Source organism: Rhinopithecus roxellana, chromosome 15, assembly GCF_007565055.1.
Source record: "Rhinopithecus roxellana isolate Shanxi Qingling chromosome 15, ASM756505v1, whole genome shotgun sequence".
NCBI classification, from domain to species: domain Eukaryota; kingdom Metazoa; phylum Chordata; class Mammalia; order Primates; family Cercopithecidae; genus Rhinopithecus; species Rhinopithecus roxellana.
In genome coordinates, this window is record NC_044563.1 from 41,865,464 (window position 1) to 41,883,793 (window position 18,330).

At 38.2% G+C, this 18,330-nt stretch overlaps 1 protein-coding gene across 1 annotated transcript; it reads right to left on the minus strand.

Annotated features, from left to right (window-relative positions):
- Positions 1 to 7,910: 7,910 nt before the first annotated feature.
- LOC104677789 (tripartite motif-containing protein 49C) lies at positions 7,911 to 16,503 on the minus strand. Its single transcript, XM_010382923.2, has 7 exons — positions 16,385 to 16,503; positions 13,348 to 13,762; positions 12,987 to 13,082; positions 11,007 to 11,237; positions 10,524 to 10,546; positions 9,542 to 9,639; positions 7,911 to 8,462 (listed from the first exon to the last, which is right to left on the minus strand). The coding sequence occupies exons 2-7, from the start codon at positions 13,756 to 13,758 to the stop codon at positions 7,963 to 7,965; spliced, it is 1,359 nt and encodes a 452-aa protein (XP_010381225.2). The 5' UTR covers positions 13,759 to 13,762; positions 16,385 to 16,503; the 3' UTR covers positions 7,911 to 7,962.
- Between the last annotated feature and the right edge of the window lie 1,827 nt (positions 16,504 to 18,330).

The following is an 18,330-nucleotide window of genomic DNA, read 5'->3' on the forward strand; positions in this document are numbered from 1 at the left end:
AAAGACTCAGCAACTGTATTTCACCAACCACAATTATGTGAATCTGGACTTCACCACTGTTTGGTAGTAGGAAACTTACTTTGTACCACTCAGAATTTGGAGATGCCAAAATCTGAAGGGAGCCTGACACCAGCCTGACACATGCAAAATCCATGTAGCCATCTAGATGGGTGGGTCACTGTTTATGTCCTGTCTTTATAAGATCCTCCATGTGTGTCAGGCCTTGTGATATGAGATGAATTAAGTGCATGTTTCTGTAATCTGGTTGGTGCAAGTTGATCTTTCACGAGCATCTCTATGTCTAATAGATCATTACTGTTCTTCTGAAAATAGGATTTGGTACATCTGTATTTTGTTTCCCAATTACCTGCTATTTGTGCTGTTAGAATTTACTTTGCCTAATACAAGATATTTTTTAACATCAAATTTTGTATTTATATTTACAAGAGGTTTGTATCAAACTAAATCCATATGCTTGGGTGAATTTACATAGGTCTAGCAAATGTTCTAGAATTAGCACACGGCAGAAGGATACATGCATACTTCTGTTTGGTCAGATTAGTGGTGCCATAACAGAAACAGAAGCCTTTTTAATCAATCTTTCAAGGGTTTTTTTTCCTGTTGTTTGGGATGGGTAGCATTGTGTTCATATATGTATATTTAGATACAGTATCTAATGTAAAATATTTTCATTATGGTATAATAGTCCAAAAACAGATTTTATTTTTGCATAAATCAACCATTAAAAATAATCATAAAATAGCAAATGGAAGAAAACAATTTTATACAAGTAATTTCACCAATGGTTGTATATTAAATTCTTTGAAACACAACTAAACGCTAGGTGCATTTTTTATGAGAGACTTCCAAAGATAGGTTGTTTATTTCACTTAATATTTTACATATTCAGATAAATAATGGCTCGATAGTTATTTAGCAATGACATATTTTAAAAGGAGAGTGAGACTTTACTGGCTTCTCATAGTTTCTAGATAAAGAACTCCTCCTTTCCATGTTCTGAAGCCTGAACCTGCCCCTGTAGCCTCATTTTCCATCAGACCGCTGTCATTCTTGTTACTTTAGCTTCAGTGGCCCTGAGCTCAACTACATTGGGCTCTTTCATCTGTGCTGTCACTGCAAGGAAACTTTTTCTCTATCTCACTTTGCCAAGTTAATGTATTCCTATCCCTCAGATCTCAGTTCTGTCATATCTTCATGAAAGCCCTGTGTGATCTAATATTCAGCACCTCCCTCCATTATAGACCCTCAAAGCATTTATTGCTCTTTTATTGAGCTTATACTCTAATTCTAATTATATATGTACTTGTGTGATTCTTCCATTATGATACATTGCATTCACTAATCTGGATATTCTAGTAGGACTGAAAATGTTTATTATTGTTCACTGTAATTTATTTCCTATTTCTGCTCTACTGTCATCAGTAAACATTTTTTGAAGAAAGAATGACAAATCTAGAATGGCTGCACGCAGTGGCTCATGCCTGTAATCCCAGCACTTTGGGAGGCCGAGGCGGGTGGATCAGGAGGTCAGGAGTACAATACCAACCTGGCCAAGATGGTGAAACCCCGTTTCTCCTAAAAAATACAAAAAAATTAGCCAGGAGTGGTGGCGGGTGCCTGCAATCCCAGCTATTCAGGAGGCTGAGGCAGATAATTGCTTGAACCAAAGAAGCGGAAGTTGCAGTGAGTCAAGGTCACGCCATTGTACTCCAGCTGGCATAACAGAGTGAGATTCTGTGTCAAAAAATTAAAAAAAAAAAAAATGGGAACCCATATCTGAAATTTTAGAGTTTAAAAATGGAGCAGTAAAGCAAACTTTTAAAATTGTGAGGGAATTGTTTGTGGAATAAAACATTACTTAATGAAATAATTATTTCAGATGTAATGTCTCTGAACAAGGTATGTCAGGCCAAGGTTCTTACATTTCACTCCAGAGTCATCTAGATTCTCTTGGGCTGTAAGCCCCCATTGTCTATACTTTATAAATGCAGTCAGCCAATGTTACACCCTTCTGTGTCACCTAATCTTCCATTTCCACTTCTCTCTCCAGAAAGTATCTAATCTCATGAAGTGGTTGTGGTCTTAGGTGAGTCTAATCATTTAAAAATCAAACTTGTCTTCCAAGATGGCCGAATAGGAACAGCTCCAATCTACAGCTCCCAGCGTGAGCAAAGCAGAAGACAGGTGATTTCTGCATTTCCGAATGAGGTACCAGGTTCATCTCACTGGGGCTTGTCCGACAGTGAGTGCAGTCCAGTGGGTGCAGCCCACCAAGTGTGAACCTAAGCAGGGCAAGGCATCGCCTCACCTAGGAAGTGCAAGGGGTCAGGGGAACTCCCTTTCCTAACCAAGGGAAGCTGTGGCAGACAGGATAATTGGGTCAATCCCACCCTAATACTGTGCTTTTCCAATGGTCTTAGCAAATGGCACACCAGGAGATTATATCCCTCGCCTGGCTCAGAAGGTGCCACTCCCACAGACCCTGGCTCATTCCTAGCACAGCAGTCTGAGATCGAACTGCAAGGCAGCAGTGAGGCTGGGGGAGGGGCGCCCGCCATTGCTGAGGCTTGAGTAGGTAAACAATACAGCTGGGAAGCTCCAATTGGAAGTGGGTGGAGCCCACCACAGCTCAAGAAGGCCTGCGTGCCTCTGTAGACCCAACCTCTGGGGGCTGGGCATAGCCAAACAAAAGGTAGCAGAAACCTCTGCAGACTTGAATGTCCCTGTCTGACAGCTTTGAAGAGAGTAGTGGTTCTCCCAGCACGGAGTTTGTGATCTGAGAAGGACAGACTGCCTCCTCAAGTGGGTTCCTGACCCCCATTAGCCTAACTGGGAGGGACCCCCCAAAAGGGGCAGACTGACACCTCACATGGTCGGGTATCCCTCTGAGACGAAGCTTCCAAAGGAACAATCAGGCAGCAACATTTGCTGTTCAGCAATATTTGCTGTTCTACAGCCTCCACTGCTGATACCCAGGCAAACAGGGTCTGGAGTGGACCTCCAGCAAACTCCAACAGACGTGCAGCTGAGGGTCCTGACTGTTAGAATGAAAACTAACAGAAAGGACATCCACACCAAAACCCCATCTGTACATCACCATCATCAAAGACCAAAGATAGATCAATCCACAAAGATGGGCAAAAAACAGAGCAGAAAAGCTGAAAATTTAAAACATCAGAGCACCTCTCATCCTCCAAAAGAACACAGCGCCTAGCCAGCAATGGCACAAAGCTGGATGGAGAATGACTTTGATGAGTTGAGAGAAGTCTTCAGACAATCAAACTTCTCCGAGCTAAAGGAGAAATTTCGAATCCATCGCAAAGAAACTAAAAACCTTGAAAAAAGATTAGACGAATGGCTAACTAGAATAACCAGTGTAGAGAAGCCCTTAAATGACCTGATGGACCTGAAAACCATGGCACAAGAACTACATGACGAATGCACAAGCTTCAGTAGCCGATTCGATCAACTTGAAGAAAGGGTATCAGTGATTGAAGATCAAATGAATGAAATGAAGTGAGAAGAGAAGTTTAGAGAAAAAAGAATAAAAAGAAATGAACAAAACCTCCAAGAAATATGGGACTATGTGAAAAGACCAAATCTACATCTGATTGGTGATGAAAGTGATGGGGAGAAGGAACCAAGTTGGAAAACACTCTGCAGGATATTATCCGGGAGAACTTCTCCAACCTGGTAAGGCAGGCCAACATTCAAATTGGCTTGGCCAATTTGATGTCCAATTTGAAGGCCAACATTCAAATACAGAGAATGCCACAAACAAGAAATGGGGAAAGGATTCCCTATTTAATAAATGGTGCTGGGAAAACTGGCTAGCCATATGTAGAAAGGTGAAACTGGATCCCTTCCTTACACCTTATACAAAAATTAATTCAAGCCTGGCACGGTGGCTCAAGCCTGTAATCCCAGCAGTTTGGGAGGCTGAGGCGGGTAGATCACGAGGTCAGGAGATCAAGACATCCTGGCTAACATGGTGAAACCCCGTCTCTACTAAAAATACAAAAAACCAGCCGGGCGTGGTGGCAGGCGCCTGTAGTCCCAGCTACTTGGAGGCTGATGCAGGAGAATGGCGTGAACCCGGGAGGCGGGGCTTGCAGTGAGCCGAGATCGGGCCACTGCACTCCAGCCTGGGTGACACAGCAAGACTCTGTCTCAAAAAAAAAAAAAAAAATTAATTCAAGATGGATCAAAGACTTAAATGTTAGGCCTAAAACCATAAAATCCCTAGAAGAAAACCTAGGCAATGCCATTCAGGACATAGGCATTGGCAAGGATTTCATGTCTAAAACATCAACAACAATGGCAACAAAAGCCAAAATTGACAAATGGAATCTAACTAAGCTAAACTAAAGTGCTTCTGCACAGCAAAAGAAACTATCATCAGAGTGAACAGGCAAGGTACAGATAGGAGAACATTTTTGCAATCTGCTCATCTGACAAAGGGCTAATATCCAGAATCTACAAAGAACACAAACAAATTTACAAGAAAAAAACAAACAACCCCATCAAAAAGTGGGCAAAGGAGATGAACAGAAACTTATCAAAAGACGACATTTATGCAACAAACAGACACATGAAAAAATGCTCATCATCACTGGCCATCAGAGAAATGCAAATCAAAGCCACAATGATCTATCATCTCACACCAGTTAGAGTGGTGATCATGAAAAGTAAAGAAACAACAGGTGCTGGAGAGGATGTGGAGAAATAGGAATATTTTTACACTGTTGGTGAGACTGTAAACTAGTTCAACCATTGTGGAAGACAGTGTGGCGATTCCTCAAGGATCTAGAACTAGAAACACCATTTGACCCAGCCATCCCATTACTGGGGATATACTCAGAGGATTATAAATCATGCTGCTATAAGGACACATGCACATGTATGTTTATTGCGGCACTAGTCACAACAGCAAAGACTTGGAACCAACCCAAATGTCCATCAATGATATGCTGAATTAAGAAAATGTGGCACATAAACACCATGGAATATTATGCAGCCATAAAAAAGGATGAGTTCCTGTCCTTTGTAGGGACGTGGAGGAAGCTGGGAACCATCATTCTCAGCAAACTATCGCAAGGACAAAAAACCAGACACCACATGTTCTCACTCATAGGTGGGAATTGAACAATGAGATCACTTGGACACAGGAAGGGGAACATCACACACTGGGGCCTGTCGTGGGGTTGGGGGAGGGAGGAGGGATAGCATTAGGAGATACACCTAATGTAAATGAAGAGTTAATGGGTGCAGCACACCAACAAGGCACATGTATACATATGTAACACATCTTTATATTGTGCACATGTACCCTAGAACTTAATGTAAAATAGAATAAAAAAAAAACAATCAAACTTTCCAGAGAAGACATCTCCAGAGAAGACACACTGAATATGCAACTGCTAGGCTTCAGGCACCCAAGAATTACTGCTTACCTGGATATCCGCAAATCCTCCAGATATGAGACTATTCATAGCAGATTCTGGTGTGTATCACAGTTGCAATAAAGCACTTCCTCCTCACTTACTCTAATAAAAATACTTTAAACTTTCTTCCCAGGGCACTTTTGTCTATACAAACATGTAGCTATCCCAGTTTTCTCAGTTTTTTAAAATAACATCAATATTTAAAATATCTATAATTAGAGCATTTATAATATGTTAGTTTGTGTTATATCAAGTAATTATGGTTTGTTTTATTATTGAGACAGACTGTCATTCTGTCACAGGCTGGACTGCAGGGCACCACCATGGCTCACTGTAGCCTGGATCTTCTGGACTCGAGCCATCCTGCTGCATCAGCCCCCTGAGTAGCTGGGAACATAGCATGTGCCGTCATGCCAGGCTGATTTCTAAAAGAATGTTTAGTAGACATGAGGTCTCCCTATGTTGCCTACACTGGTCTGGAACTCCTGGCCACAAGCCATTCTTACACCTTAGTCTTCCCACGTGCTGGGATTAGAGGTGTGTGCCACCATGCCTGGGCTTCTTTTGTATTCTACTACCTTATGCATTATTTGACATTTTGGGTCTTAAAAGTTATAATTCCACAGTGTTCATGTAATTATGGAACCCACAAAGAGCTTACAATTGCCAATATATTATACACATGGAAGAATCCTTTCTTAACTTCAATTTTATTATTTAAATTGGCATATATTTATTAACTTGTTTCTGAGATTCATCAACTTTGTTGCATTCAGTGTTATAGGATTATTTTGCATAAATACACCAAATTTATTTAGCTATTCTACTGTTGAAGAATATTTTGGCTCTAATTTGGAGCTACTATAAAAATTGATGCAGTGAACAATATTGTGTGTGCTGAAGTACATGTAGGCAATCAGTTGACTATATATATATATATATATATATATATATATATATTTTTTTTTTTTTTTTTTTTTTTGAGACGGAGTCTCGCTGTGTCACCCAGGCTGGAGTGCAGTGGCCGGATCTCACGGATCTCAGCTCACTGCAAGCTCCGCCTCCCGGGTTTACGCCATTCTCCTGCCTCAGCCTCCCCAGTAGCTGGGACTACAGGCGCCGCCACCTCCACGCCCGGCTAGTTTTTTGTATTTTTTTTTTAGTAGAGACGGGGTTTCACCGTGTTAGCCAGGATGGTCTCGATCTCCTGACCTCGTGATCCGCCCGTCTCCGCCTCCCAAAGTGCTGGGATTACAGGCTTGAGCCACCGCACCCGGCCCAGTTGACTATATTTTAAAATTAGAATATCTAGCCCATAAGAAATACTAATAGTCAGTTTCCCAAAAAGGATTTCCATTTACATCTCCCCAGTCATGAATAAATTTCATTTATTCTGTATCTTTGACTACACCTAATATTATGTGACTTTAAATTTTGGTATTTTTTTATGGGGGCCTGTGTTACAACTGGTGGATTAATTCTTAATTTTATAAGACTAATGAAAGTAAGCACTTTTTTATATTTGGCTAGTTATTTATGTATCCAATTCTGTAATGGGTCTGTTCAGATATTTTACCCCATCTTCTATTGAGTTCACTGTCTTTTATTTATTACATTTTAAGTATTCATCATGCACATGTATTATATTTTATTTTATGTATGTTGGGGTGAATATCTTTCTCCACTACTAGTTTGCATAATGTTTTTTGAAACACAGAAGTCATCATTATCAATATAAATGAATGAATTGTTTTTATTATTGATTTGTGCCCTGGTAAAGAAATCCTTATGAGAATATTGCATCAGGTTCCCCTTCCTTTCAGGACTTGAATCTATCTGGAAATGAGTGTGTATGGTTTGAGGTAGGGGTCAATATTTAGTTACATTTTTCCAATATTTAATTAATCCAGCATTGGTCTGATCACCTTGTGTATTTCAGTGTAGAAGAGCACACTAATAATGAAGGATTATTTACATCTGTAGTGAGAATTGCAAAATGAAGCCGAACATAGAAAGTCAAATAATATTATCTCAAAGGATAGATTAATACAATGAATCATGATGGATAAGTGTAATATAGTCAGATAAAGAGGAAGAAAAACATATCCCAGTTATCATTGAGACCTCACTCCAAGTTTCTTTGCATGAAGCACAAGATCCTGTCTTCCATTGATTTCTACTTCATTCAGAAATGTCTGTCATCTATTATTTCACTCAGTGATAGTCAGAAATAAAGAAAAAAAAAGAGAATATACTGTATGCCATGGTCATGAATAATGATTTTTCAAAAATTAGTTAATAAAGAACCAATACATATACTTTTAGTGTTTTCAGCATATTTAATAGTAACACAATAAATGAGTTTTGATAACATTAGAAGGCAGTTCAAGACATAAAATAGAGCCTATTTGTTGTGTATGTTAAGGCACAAGGAACAGGATTTCATGGAATAAAGGGGTTCCCACAGCATGTGAACACATTTCGGATTTGTGTCTGATCAGAAGTGAATACAGCAAAAGATAGGCCTGAGAGGAGGTGAGAAAGAGCAATTAGGGATGGTGCATATTAGGGAGCTTTGATTAACATCAACGAAGCTCACAGTCTTAGCCTCATAATCCAGGAATAATCCTACTAGGCTGTTAGGTCTTGGGATATATTGCAGCATAAGTGGGGAGGTGGTAAAGAGACGGCATTGAATATCATTCTTAACACACCCAAGAAGAAAGAGTCCCTCCTCTCCATCTATCTTCTCATTCTGATTCTTCTCTTTCCAATATGTATTACAGACACCAAAAGCCCAATTCCAAGAGTCCCCCACATGGAACTCCCAGTAATATTTGCCAGAGGTGAAAGTCTGAGCACCCCATACAAGAAAACTTCTAGGTGTTGCAGTGATATAGGGCACATCTTGATGGTCACATCCAATACACATGCTTCTCAAAATTTCATATCGAAAGACATGACTGTTGGCCTCTTCATGATGCAGAGTAATATGCACTGCAAAAAATAAAAAAAGAGAAAACATGCATAGACATGCGTAAATTAGAAAAAAAGAATTGTTCTATCAAGAAGTTCTTTTATCAGGAAATGTAAAGTCATAAAGACAGTTTTCCTTGTAACTTCTAGCAAAGTATAGAGATGATTAATATTATATACAGGACAAACAAAACCCTAACCACAGTTATGAAATTTTTTTGAAAACTTACATATTGAGAGCCAAATGTGAGACCAACTTCTTTCAATCCAATTTTCAAAGTAAAATGTACACATTATATGCCCTAAATGCTATACTGCTATCAAGAGTGTTATTTAGAAATGTTTCTTATTCTTAAAAGCTAATGCTATCACTTTGGAAAGAATGTGAAGATTTTCACTTACTCAAGAACTGCTCTAGATATCTGGATAAAAATGCATATGTACATGTTATAAGTGATAATTTAAAGCAGATTTCTGCAAAATCTTTGACCGGTCTCTCTGTGGTCCTTCATGCTAGCTCTGGACTGAAGCTGGATTTTAGACTTAACATGTAGCTCCTCATATTGCAATTAAATTGAATTTATTTTCATTTGTAATTTTACTTGTATTCACAAAATGATTTCTTCCTTTTATTTTTACCCATTAATTCAAATGTTTGCAATATATGAATATGTACCCATTAAAAAAATACAAAATCCCCAAGAATCTCCAGTAAACTATATTCCCCCAAAGAACAGTTCTTAGCAGTTCAAACAAATACACTAAAGAAATGTACAACTTTTTATTTAACATTAAATAATTCACCTGCATTCTGAGTATTATTTCATTTGCTCCTTTTTGAAATTTGCTACCCTACTCCTTTTTCCCATTGCATAACTCAATACATATTATGCCAGAAAGTATTCGCTTTTCACTGTCTTTCAAACTTAATGCTATAAATGTGACTATAAATAGACACAGACACCAAAGGGGTGCATGGTTATATTGTTCACTTATGTCTTAAAGAAGTAAAATATTTGATAAAGTATGAAATATTACCTATGTGATCCTAACAATAATAATATTTAAAGTGAGAGTGCTGCCTGTGGGTGGAGACTTACCTCGGAATTGGTTGAGCCTGTCCATCAGTCCAGCGATGGGCCCTGAACTGAGCTCTAGATTCAGAGGCTGGGGCTTATGCAGCAGTACGGACTCACTCCTGCAAGGAAAAACCTGCAGTTACAACATCTACAGCCATAAAAGAAATAAGAATCACTATTTGTATGTAAAAGACATTTCGTGAGAATCCTTTGAATCTACACATTTGATAATTCAAAAATTATTACTTCCTTTTTTGAAATTAATTCTTATTTAGAGTTTCTAAATTTTAAAGCACAATGGAAGAGTCTAAGTCAGATTCAATCTGATCCTTCTTTTTTTGCCCCAAATGTGTAAGTTTCCCTCAGCCTTATGGCCTTGAGAATATTTAGAATTGAAATTCTGAGTTCCACTTCTTGGCAGACTCCCCGGACATCTTTGAAATAGCAGGGTTCTGTGGAGACTGCTGCATCCACTGCTTCCTTTTCAACATAAAGGATGTGAAACTTGTTCTAGGCAGGGAGATCTGCCTTTTAGCAAAGAGCTTCTCTAGAGACTTATATACTTCTAACACTCCACAGTTTTTTTCAATCTATTTTTCAGAACTCTTAACTGATTTGTATACACGTATAAAAAACAAAACAACACATTTTCACTGCTAAAATACTTCCCCCTCTTCTCTCCTGCTTCCTCTGGTGACTTTCTCACCATCCACGAAACAAAACTCTGTCTTTCACCTATGCTGGATTTTAAGCAATAAAACAAAATCAGGAATAAAAATGTTTGTTTTAGTTCACTCTTCTTGTATTCATTTATTTACTTTTTGGCCTTGTCTTTTAAGGTGTGGGAACAAAAGTAGATGCAAAAAAAAAAAAAAAAAAAAAAAAAAAAAAAAAAAAAACTGATATCAATATCTTAATTATTTATGCCATGACCTTACTAGAGCCTTTTTTGATATTTGTGAAATCTGAAAGAACATATGCTATAATGTAGGTACACACTTACCTGTGTAATATGTCTCCAAAACCCTGTAAAAAAATAAGAAAGATTTAGTGCATTTCACAAGATGCATCTTTCACTAAGTTCAGTGTGAGATTTGTATTCAGATTTGTATTTGTATTCAGTTTCTGAAGATATTATTCTCTTACCATATGCTTCTGGAAAGCATTTTCTGTTTTTCTGTAATGAAAAACCCAGTCAGTTGTATTGTCATTAATTCACGTCCTGGGAAAGTCTGAGTCTTGAAGACGTTCTATAAATAAGTGAAGGGAGAAGAGGCCCAGAGGGTCCGTGCTCTGTGGTAACCTCGAAAAACCTACTCAGTCATCTTTAGCTGAACCAGTTACCGAAATGAGTGGACCCAAATGAGTGGAATGTGTTTTTGGAAACACGTCATGGAAATAAAGGTAGGGAGATGGATTTCAGCCATGAGGAAAATACCTATACATGTGAATATTCAAAAACCTGAACCACATTGTGGGTTCGTACCTGAAGTAGTTCCACATCTGGTTTATGGCACATTTCTTTCAGCTCCTCATACATTCCTCTTAAAATCTCCCTCCTATGAGCCATTTTGGCTTTACTTAAATGAAGTTGATGAAAAATATTTTTCCCCTTCTTTTTCAGCATCTCCAAATTATGTTTTTCTTCTTCATGGTGAAATGCAGGCATCTTCTGATACTCAGCTTTAATTGCTTCTAGCCTTAAATTCACATAATCCTGCAATGATAATGGGTTAATCAAAAGAGAAATGTATTTATCTATCTCCTATGAAATCTCACTGATTCCTTTTGTTTCTCAAACATCCAAGAGTTTAAACCTGAGTCTTGCCAGTTCTTAGAATCCACAAAATTTTGTTCCTTTCCTTTCTTTCTGCATAAAGATCAACATAGATGTATATGACCAATTACATTAAATTTATTCAAGATAATGTGTTTTCTAAGATAGTTGAAAATAAAACACACACACACACACACACACACACACAATTTGAATTTCGCTATTCCAGCCCATATTATGGAAAAGTAAGAACAGTTCATGCTTAAGAGTTGGAGTATAGAGCTATAGTTACTAGAAAGGAAATAATTATTTCTGTTTCATTGACACATGCAAGTTGCTTAAACTCATGCTATGTGAAATGACCTTAGACTAGCATGTCCAGCTAAATGCATTTCACCCAGCAAAACCTATCCTAATAAGGTTGCATTTATGATTTGACCATCTTTGTCTCTCTGAATTCATTTCCTTCCATTCTATCTCTAACTCATCCCAATCTGAAACATAGACTTCTCTGTGGTTCCTCAGGCCTCCAAATATACACAGACTCAAAATTACGCATATGCTCTTCTCTCCAACTAGAATTATATGGATGCACACAAACACATACATACATACATACATATATATATATACATACTCATGGTCCACATATATATCCCTACACACATTTCTGTTCCCTCTCCTCTTCAAAACTTTGTTTCAATTTGAATTTTTCAGTGAGACTTTTTTCTGATCACCCTTTTTAAAATTCAGACACTCATCTCCAGTTTCTGGCCTGTCATTGTCCTTTTCTACTTCCCTGCTTGATTATTCTCCAACAAAAAACCTACAACACTCAAGTACATCATGCATTGCATATATTTGCATATTGACAATTTGACTCTCTCATTTGGATTGTATGATTTGTGAGAACAAAAGTGCTTCCTTTCTTCTTTACTAGTATATTTTCTAATTTAATATTCAACATAGACTAGGTTCTTATGAAATACTTTTCAACAAACTAATATTAGCTATCATACCCTCTAAGTATACATCCACAAAGAGAAAATTATTTATAATATTTTTCTGAAGTCCTCAGAGTTCTCCTTATATTTAGATACTAGTTCCCATATTTCTGGTATGTTTACACGTCTCCCTCGAGACACAAATCTGTGTTTCTCACCACTTTTCTCATCATATGTTATGTATTATTCAATATTAATTAGTTGAGATTCCTAATTTTATGGTTTCCCTAGATTTCTCCTGTCACTTTTTCTGCCTCAAATTTTCCATACAATTCCAAATACTACTTGTTCACCAGCATTCAGATTAATGCTGACCCAGTCTCAGAAGGTTCACTTGAGCTTTCCATGACTGCCAAATAAATATTGTGCCCAGCATTTATCCAACTAGCACATATAGAATGCTGTGAGATGTATCTCAGATTCTTGTATCTCTTGGTGTATAGCTACAGGTTTCTATGAAAAGAAACCAGCGTGCTTTGGGTGACATCAGTGGTTTTCTTAGAAATCCTACCTAATAAGCATACTATTCTATATAAGAAATGAGGCCACTGTGTCTCAATGTTTTCTTTTCTTTTTTTTTTCTGAATCCCAGAAACAATACAGTTTGCTATCAAGTTCCTAGTTTGAGAGTCACCCATTTGCCCACCATAAGTTCCTGGAGAAGGGAGAGTAGTACAGGACTAACCTTCCAGTATCTGGTTCTGGTGGTTTCCATGTTCAGGTTTCTGTGATTTTCACAAGCTTCTTCCCATAAAGACTGCATTTTCTTTAAAAGCTTCTCCTGCAAAAGAGACATAAACTGAAGCACCAGTGCAGACTGTGACACAGGGAGGGGGCCCAGAATGAGCGACAGATAAGCCCCTAGTAAATGGCATTTCCTTCATTTCCCTTCATGTTTGTCAAAGCCCAGAGGTTTGAAGCTAAGAAAGTCCAAACAGAGCTGCTTAAAGGGAGGCAGAGTTGGCTTGATCCAATCTCCAAGAAAATAGACCCACAGGAATTTCATGTGTCCTTTATGGAAGTAGATGTTCAGAGGCATCACTTACCCGGTGTTCCTCAGCAGCCCACTCAATGGGACGGTGTCTGTGATCCCGGTGCTCCTGAGAGCTGGAGCACAGCAAACAGAGCAGGCTCTTGTCCACGTCACAGAACATCCTCTTTGTCTCCCTGTGAGTGCCACACATTTGCTCCTCAGAGCTCAGGAACAGCCAGAGACTGGCTTTTCTGGCAAGGGAAGCCATCTTCTTCAAATGAATGTTGGTTTTGAGGTTTCTCTGCTGTGTTGACTTTCTGCATTCAGAGCACTGAACAAGAAGTGGGATGTCTTGCCAGTTGAGGTAGAAACAGGGCCTGCAAAAGCTGTGCCCACAGTCTATGGTGACTGGGTCTATGAAGTAGTTCATGCAGATGGGGCAGGTGAGCTCCCTCTGGAAGACATGCAAGATTCCAGAACTCATGTTTCTGGGGAAGAAAGAGAAATGTGTCATTTTGGGGCCTGGGTTGATGAAAGGCTTCTAAACATGTGGAGATATGTGATAGCTATAGTTTCTTCTCTTGACAGTGTTCATTAAAGTACAACAAACTATTTCTTCTGTTACAAACTTAAAAATTCACACACAGAGGGATTCTCCCGGCTTTAGAGTAGATATTACTAACTAGATGACCCACAGTCTCTTCTGCTCCTAGTTCCTGTCTGTAACATACTACTAATCTATTCATTAACCAATTTTCTGAATGTGGATCTGGAAACTGGGTTTTGATTCTAAGTGGTTAGAATAAATCGTAGTTGTCCCTATTCTTCTTTCAAATAACTGATGAACGAGAGAGTGGGAAAAAACTGCCTGGGCTAAAGAATATGAGAAGATGGACAGAGGGTTCTATGACATATTTTTAGAGAGGAATGCAAAACCTGGGCAGCAAACCACCATGGCACAAGTTTACCTAGGTAACAAGTCTGTATGTCCTGCACAGTTATCCCAGGACTTAAAATTAAATTAAATTACATTAATAACACAAACCCAAATCAAAACAAAATTTAAAAAAAACCAACCAACCAACCAACCAAATAAAGAAAAAGACTGCAATTAAACCAATCAAGGTTTACTAGTAGAGAAAAGAAACATTATTAAAGATATCGGGTCTTTTTATTTTCGTGCTGATTAAATTAACTTCCCCTAGGGCTGTGAAAACTCTGAACTAGGTATTTTGTTAAACTCAGAGAGGTGTAATTATATTTTCATGGTGTGATGGTGAATTTTAGGTATCAGTCTGACTGGATTAACCAATACCTGTAGAACAGGTGAAGCATTGTTTCTGGGTGAGTCTGTGAAGGTGTTTCTAGAGGAGAGAGACATGTGAGTTGGTGAGCTGAGTGGGAGCCTCATCCCTCAATGTGTGTGGGCACCATCCAATAGACTGGTAGCTCAGATATAAAGACAAAGGCAGAGAAAAGACAGTTTCTTCCATCTCTCTCCTGAAACTGGTCCTGAGGCTTTCAGACTTGAGTTTAGCCAGAATACCAGTATCTTCAGGATGCCAGCTTAAAGACAGCCTATATTGGAACTCCCCAGACTCCATAATCAAGCAAATTAATTTTCCTGATTAATTCTGTCCCATGTAGAATCATGTATAGCTTGTGGACAGATGTATGTTCTGAGAAATGTGTCAGGTGTTTTTAGGTTTTTTTTTTTTTTTTTTTTTTTTTTTGACAGAGTTTCCCTGTGTCACGCAGGCTGAAGTGTAGCGGCGTGATCTTGGCTCACTGGAACCTCTGCCTCCAGTGTCAAAGCGATTCTCCTGCCTCAGGTGCCTGAGCACCTGGGATTACTGGAACGTGATACTAGGCCCGGCTAATTTTTGTATTTTTTTTTAGTAGAGACAGGGTTTTGCTATCTTGGCCAGGCTGCACTTGAACTCCTGGCCTCAAGTGATCTGCCCACCTTGGCCTGCCAAAGTGCTGGAATTACATGCACAAGCCACAGTGCCCAGACAGGTGGTTTTATTGTTTTAATATGATAGAATATACTACACAAACCTAGATGCTATAGCCTACTACACACCTATGGTATACACTATAGCTTATTGTTCCTACAATAGGCTACAAACCTATACAGTATGTTTTGTACTGCATACTGTAGGCAATTGTAACACAATGATAACTATTTGTGTATCTAAACATATACAAATACAGAAAAGGTACAGTAAACGTATTAGTATTATAAACTTATGGGACCACCATATGTGGTTTGTGGTTGATGCAAATGGCCCATGAATATATCCACACACACACACACACACACACACACACACACATATATATATATACACACACATACACACACACACACTTCCTATGGTTCTGTCTAGAGAACCCTGACTAACATAAAAACTATAATCATTGTTTTGGCAATTTTAAGTCCTTTACACTGCTTTGTTTGATATCACTTCTGAATTTAAGTGAAAGAAGTGAAAAATCTTAGAATTTCAAATATTTTCCAAAGCTCATCTAAGAAATTTTAAGAAATTTTTCACAGTTTGACAAGATTAAGACTCAAGTGAGATGACAATCACAATCACATATCAAATTAGGTCTTATAAATTTATTTGGTCGAAAAATTGTGTTTTGATTTCTAAAGTAGGATATTTTGGGGAGCTTTCTCATTGTTTTGGTTTCACTATTTTGCATCGCTCATCATTACCTTACTAATTAAAAGTCATGTATAAAACCTGAATGTTATGAAAGCACATAACTTACATTAGGCATTAATGTATTCTCAATTGCATTCAACAATATTAATACACTCGTTAAACACATACACAAACACCTATGTGTACATGTATGTATCAACTCCATGTCTTCATTATGCATACATATCTGTTGCAGTGGACACTAAAGTTTTTCAAAACTATATTAAACAATCATAGAAAACACAAAATAACAATATCCTCATAATTCATAAAGTCTATAGTAACAACATGCGTGACAAATGGTATCTTGTGTAGGTTTAAGATAATGAGATATTTTAACACTCTATTATTGTGTAAAGGAAAGATGATATAATTTCATCAATATGTTTCACTCACCCTGGAGTTCTTTTAATGGTTCCCACAGCGATTCTTCCGAAAATAATTTTGTTAAGTATTCCTCCAAGTCAGAAGCTCATTCACCACAGTACTGAATTTCAGAGGTCACCAAAATGCAGTTCTAAGTGCTGTCCTTCTCCTTTGGAGAAAACTGAACTTGTCTCTTCTGCCTCCTTTTATAAGAATTTGTGAAGACCACACCCACCTCTTTAAGGGTATTTAGAGCGTTCCGAAAGGTGGAGACAAAGATGATTAGGTTTATGCAGTATTTAGAACACACCTCTGCAGCTGATTAAATTATTATCATACTTTCATTCTGAAAACCAGTGCCTGAATGAATCATATGTAACATAAATCCTGTCAGAGTAGACATAGGCTAGAAATAAACTAAGATGCATTTTATACTGTTTATTGGGTTTCTTCCATGATACAGGCATTCCTCTAAGTGCACATTTATTTATGCTAGAGTGCAGTGGCATCATCGCAGCTCCCTGCAGCCTTGAATTCCAAGTAATCCTCCTGCTTTAGCCTCCCAAGTAGCTAAGACTTTAGGCTCACACTATATAACCTGGCTAATTTTTTTTTTTTTTTGAAATTTTTGGTAAAGTCAGTGTATGACTCTGTAGCCCAGGCTGTTCTCCAACCCCTGGCTTCAAGTGGTCCTCCGGTTTCAGCCTTCCAAATTGCTAGGAGTGCAGGTATAAACCACCTCATCCAGCTTAAATACTGCTTTAGTACATTTATAGGATATTTCCGGAGAAGTCCAACAGAAGATAAAACTTTCCTTTTTGTTTTCTATTTTCTACCACTCTAAGAGAAACCACTGATTAACCAAATAAATCCACTAACTTGGGGTCTCTCATTGAATTTACAAAACTTCACCAGTCTCACGGGTGAAAGATGAGTTATTATTTTAACACTTTTCTCCACATAGTGCATGATGTCCTGCAATGACTATGAGTGCACCTCAGAAATTATTTTGGGGATTATAAATAACTTTTAGGCTATAGGCAAATTCACAAATGCAGAATCCAAAAGATAGGCATGGACTATATTTTTCTTTCTGTACTAAATCCTTTTGTAGTTATATGACTTTTTTTTTTTTTTTTTAAAGAAAGAGATTTCAGAAGGTACTACTCAAATATCTTCTAACAGGGGAATTCTTTGCCAATGGTCCAGAAGACTTATTGTCAAGACTCTCAAAACTGTGAAGACAAATCTATCAGACCCATGACTGCCAAGTTTCAAAGACAAAAGCAGAAGCCATAAGATATGTGTATAGTTAGGGAGATTCACATGTGAAGTAAGTGCAAGGAATTGGCTTACACAATTGTGGGGGCTGCTTAAGCAAATGTGAGATCCTTGGTACAGTCCATCAGGAAAAGTAACCCACCGCTGTCTGGATCCCAGTGGTCATGAATCAAAGCTTTGGTTTAAAGTCAATAGGGGGCAATTGGAAGATTAGAGTCCCATATGCTGTTTAAAATGTTTTTCAAGAGATGCCCATGTCTTTCTTTAAAGGACATTCACTGACAAAGTCAGGCTTACTTGGGTACACTTCCTAGTCACAGGATTAGGACCTTTGCTTGCATCTGTAAAATGCCTTCCCAGCAGCTTCCTAAGTAAGTGTTTCATTGAAGAATAAGAAGGTAATGTCTATGCCACAAAATGGCTACTGCTCTCATTTCCCTCTTTGTACGTATATGTACTCAGGTTGACCCATCATAAAATCATCCAGAGTTTATATTTCATAAAATACAAGAAACTGAACACTAGATTTTCTTGTTCTATTGTCAGTTTACTGTCCAAGATCACCGACTGACTGACCACCCTTTATATACATTCTGTACCTCAATAAATCTAAGTAATTAATCAAAGTGTCCACACAGAAGTGAGATCTGCGCTGACTGTTTGTGGGGGCCCCGTTAGCCTAGTCCTGGACTCCG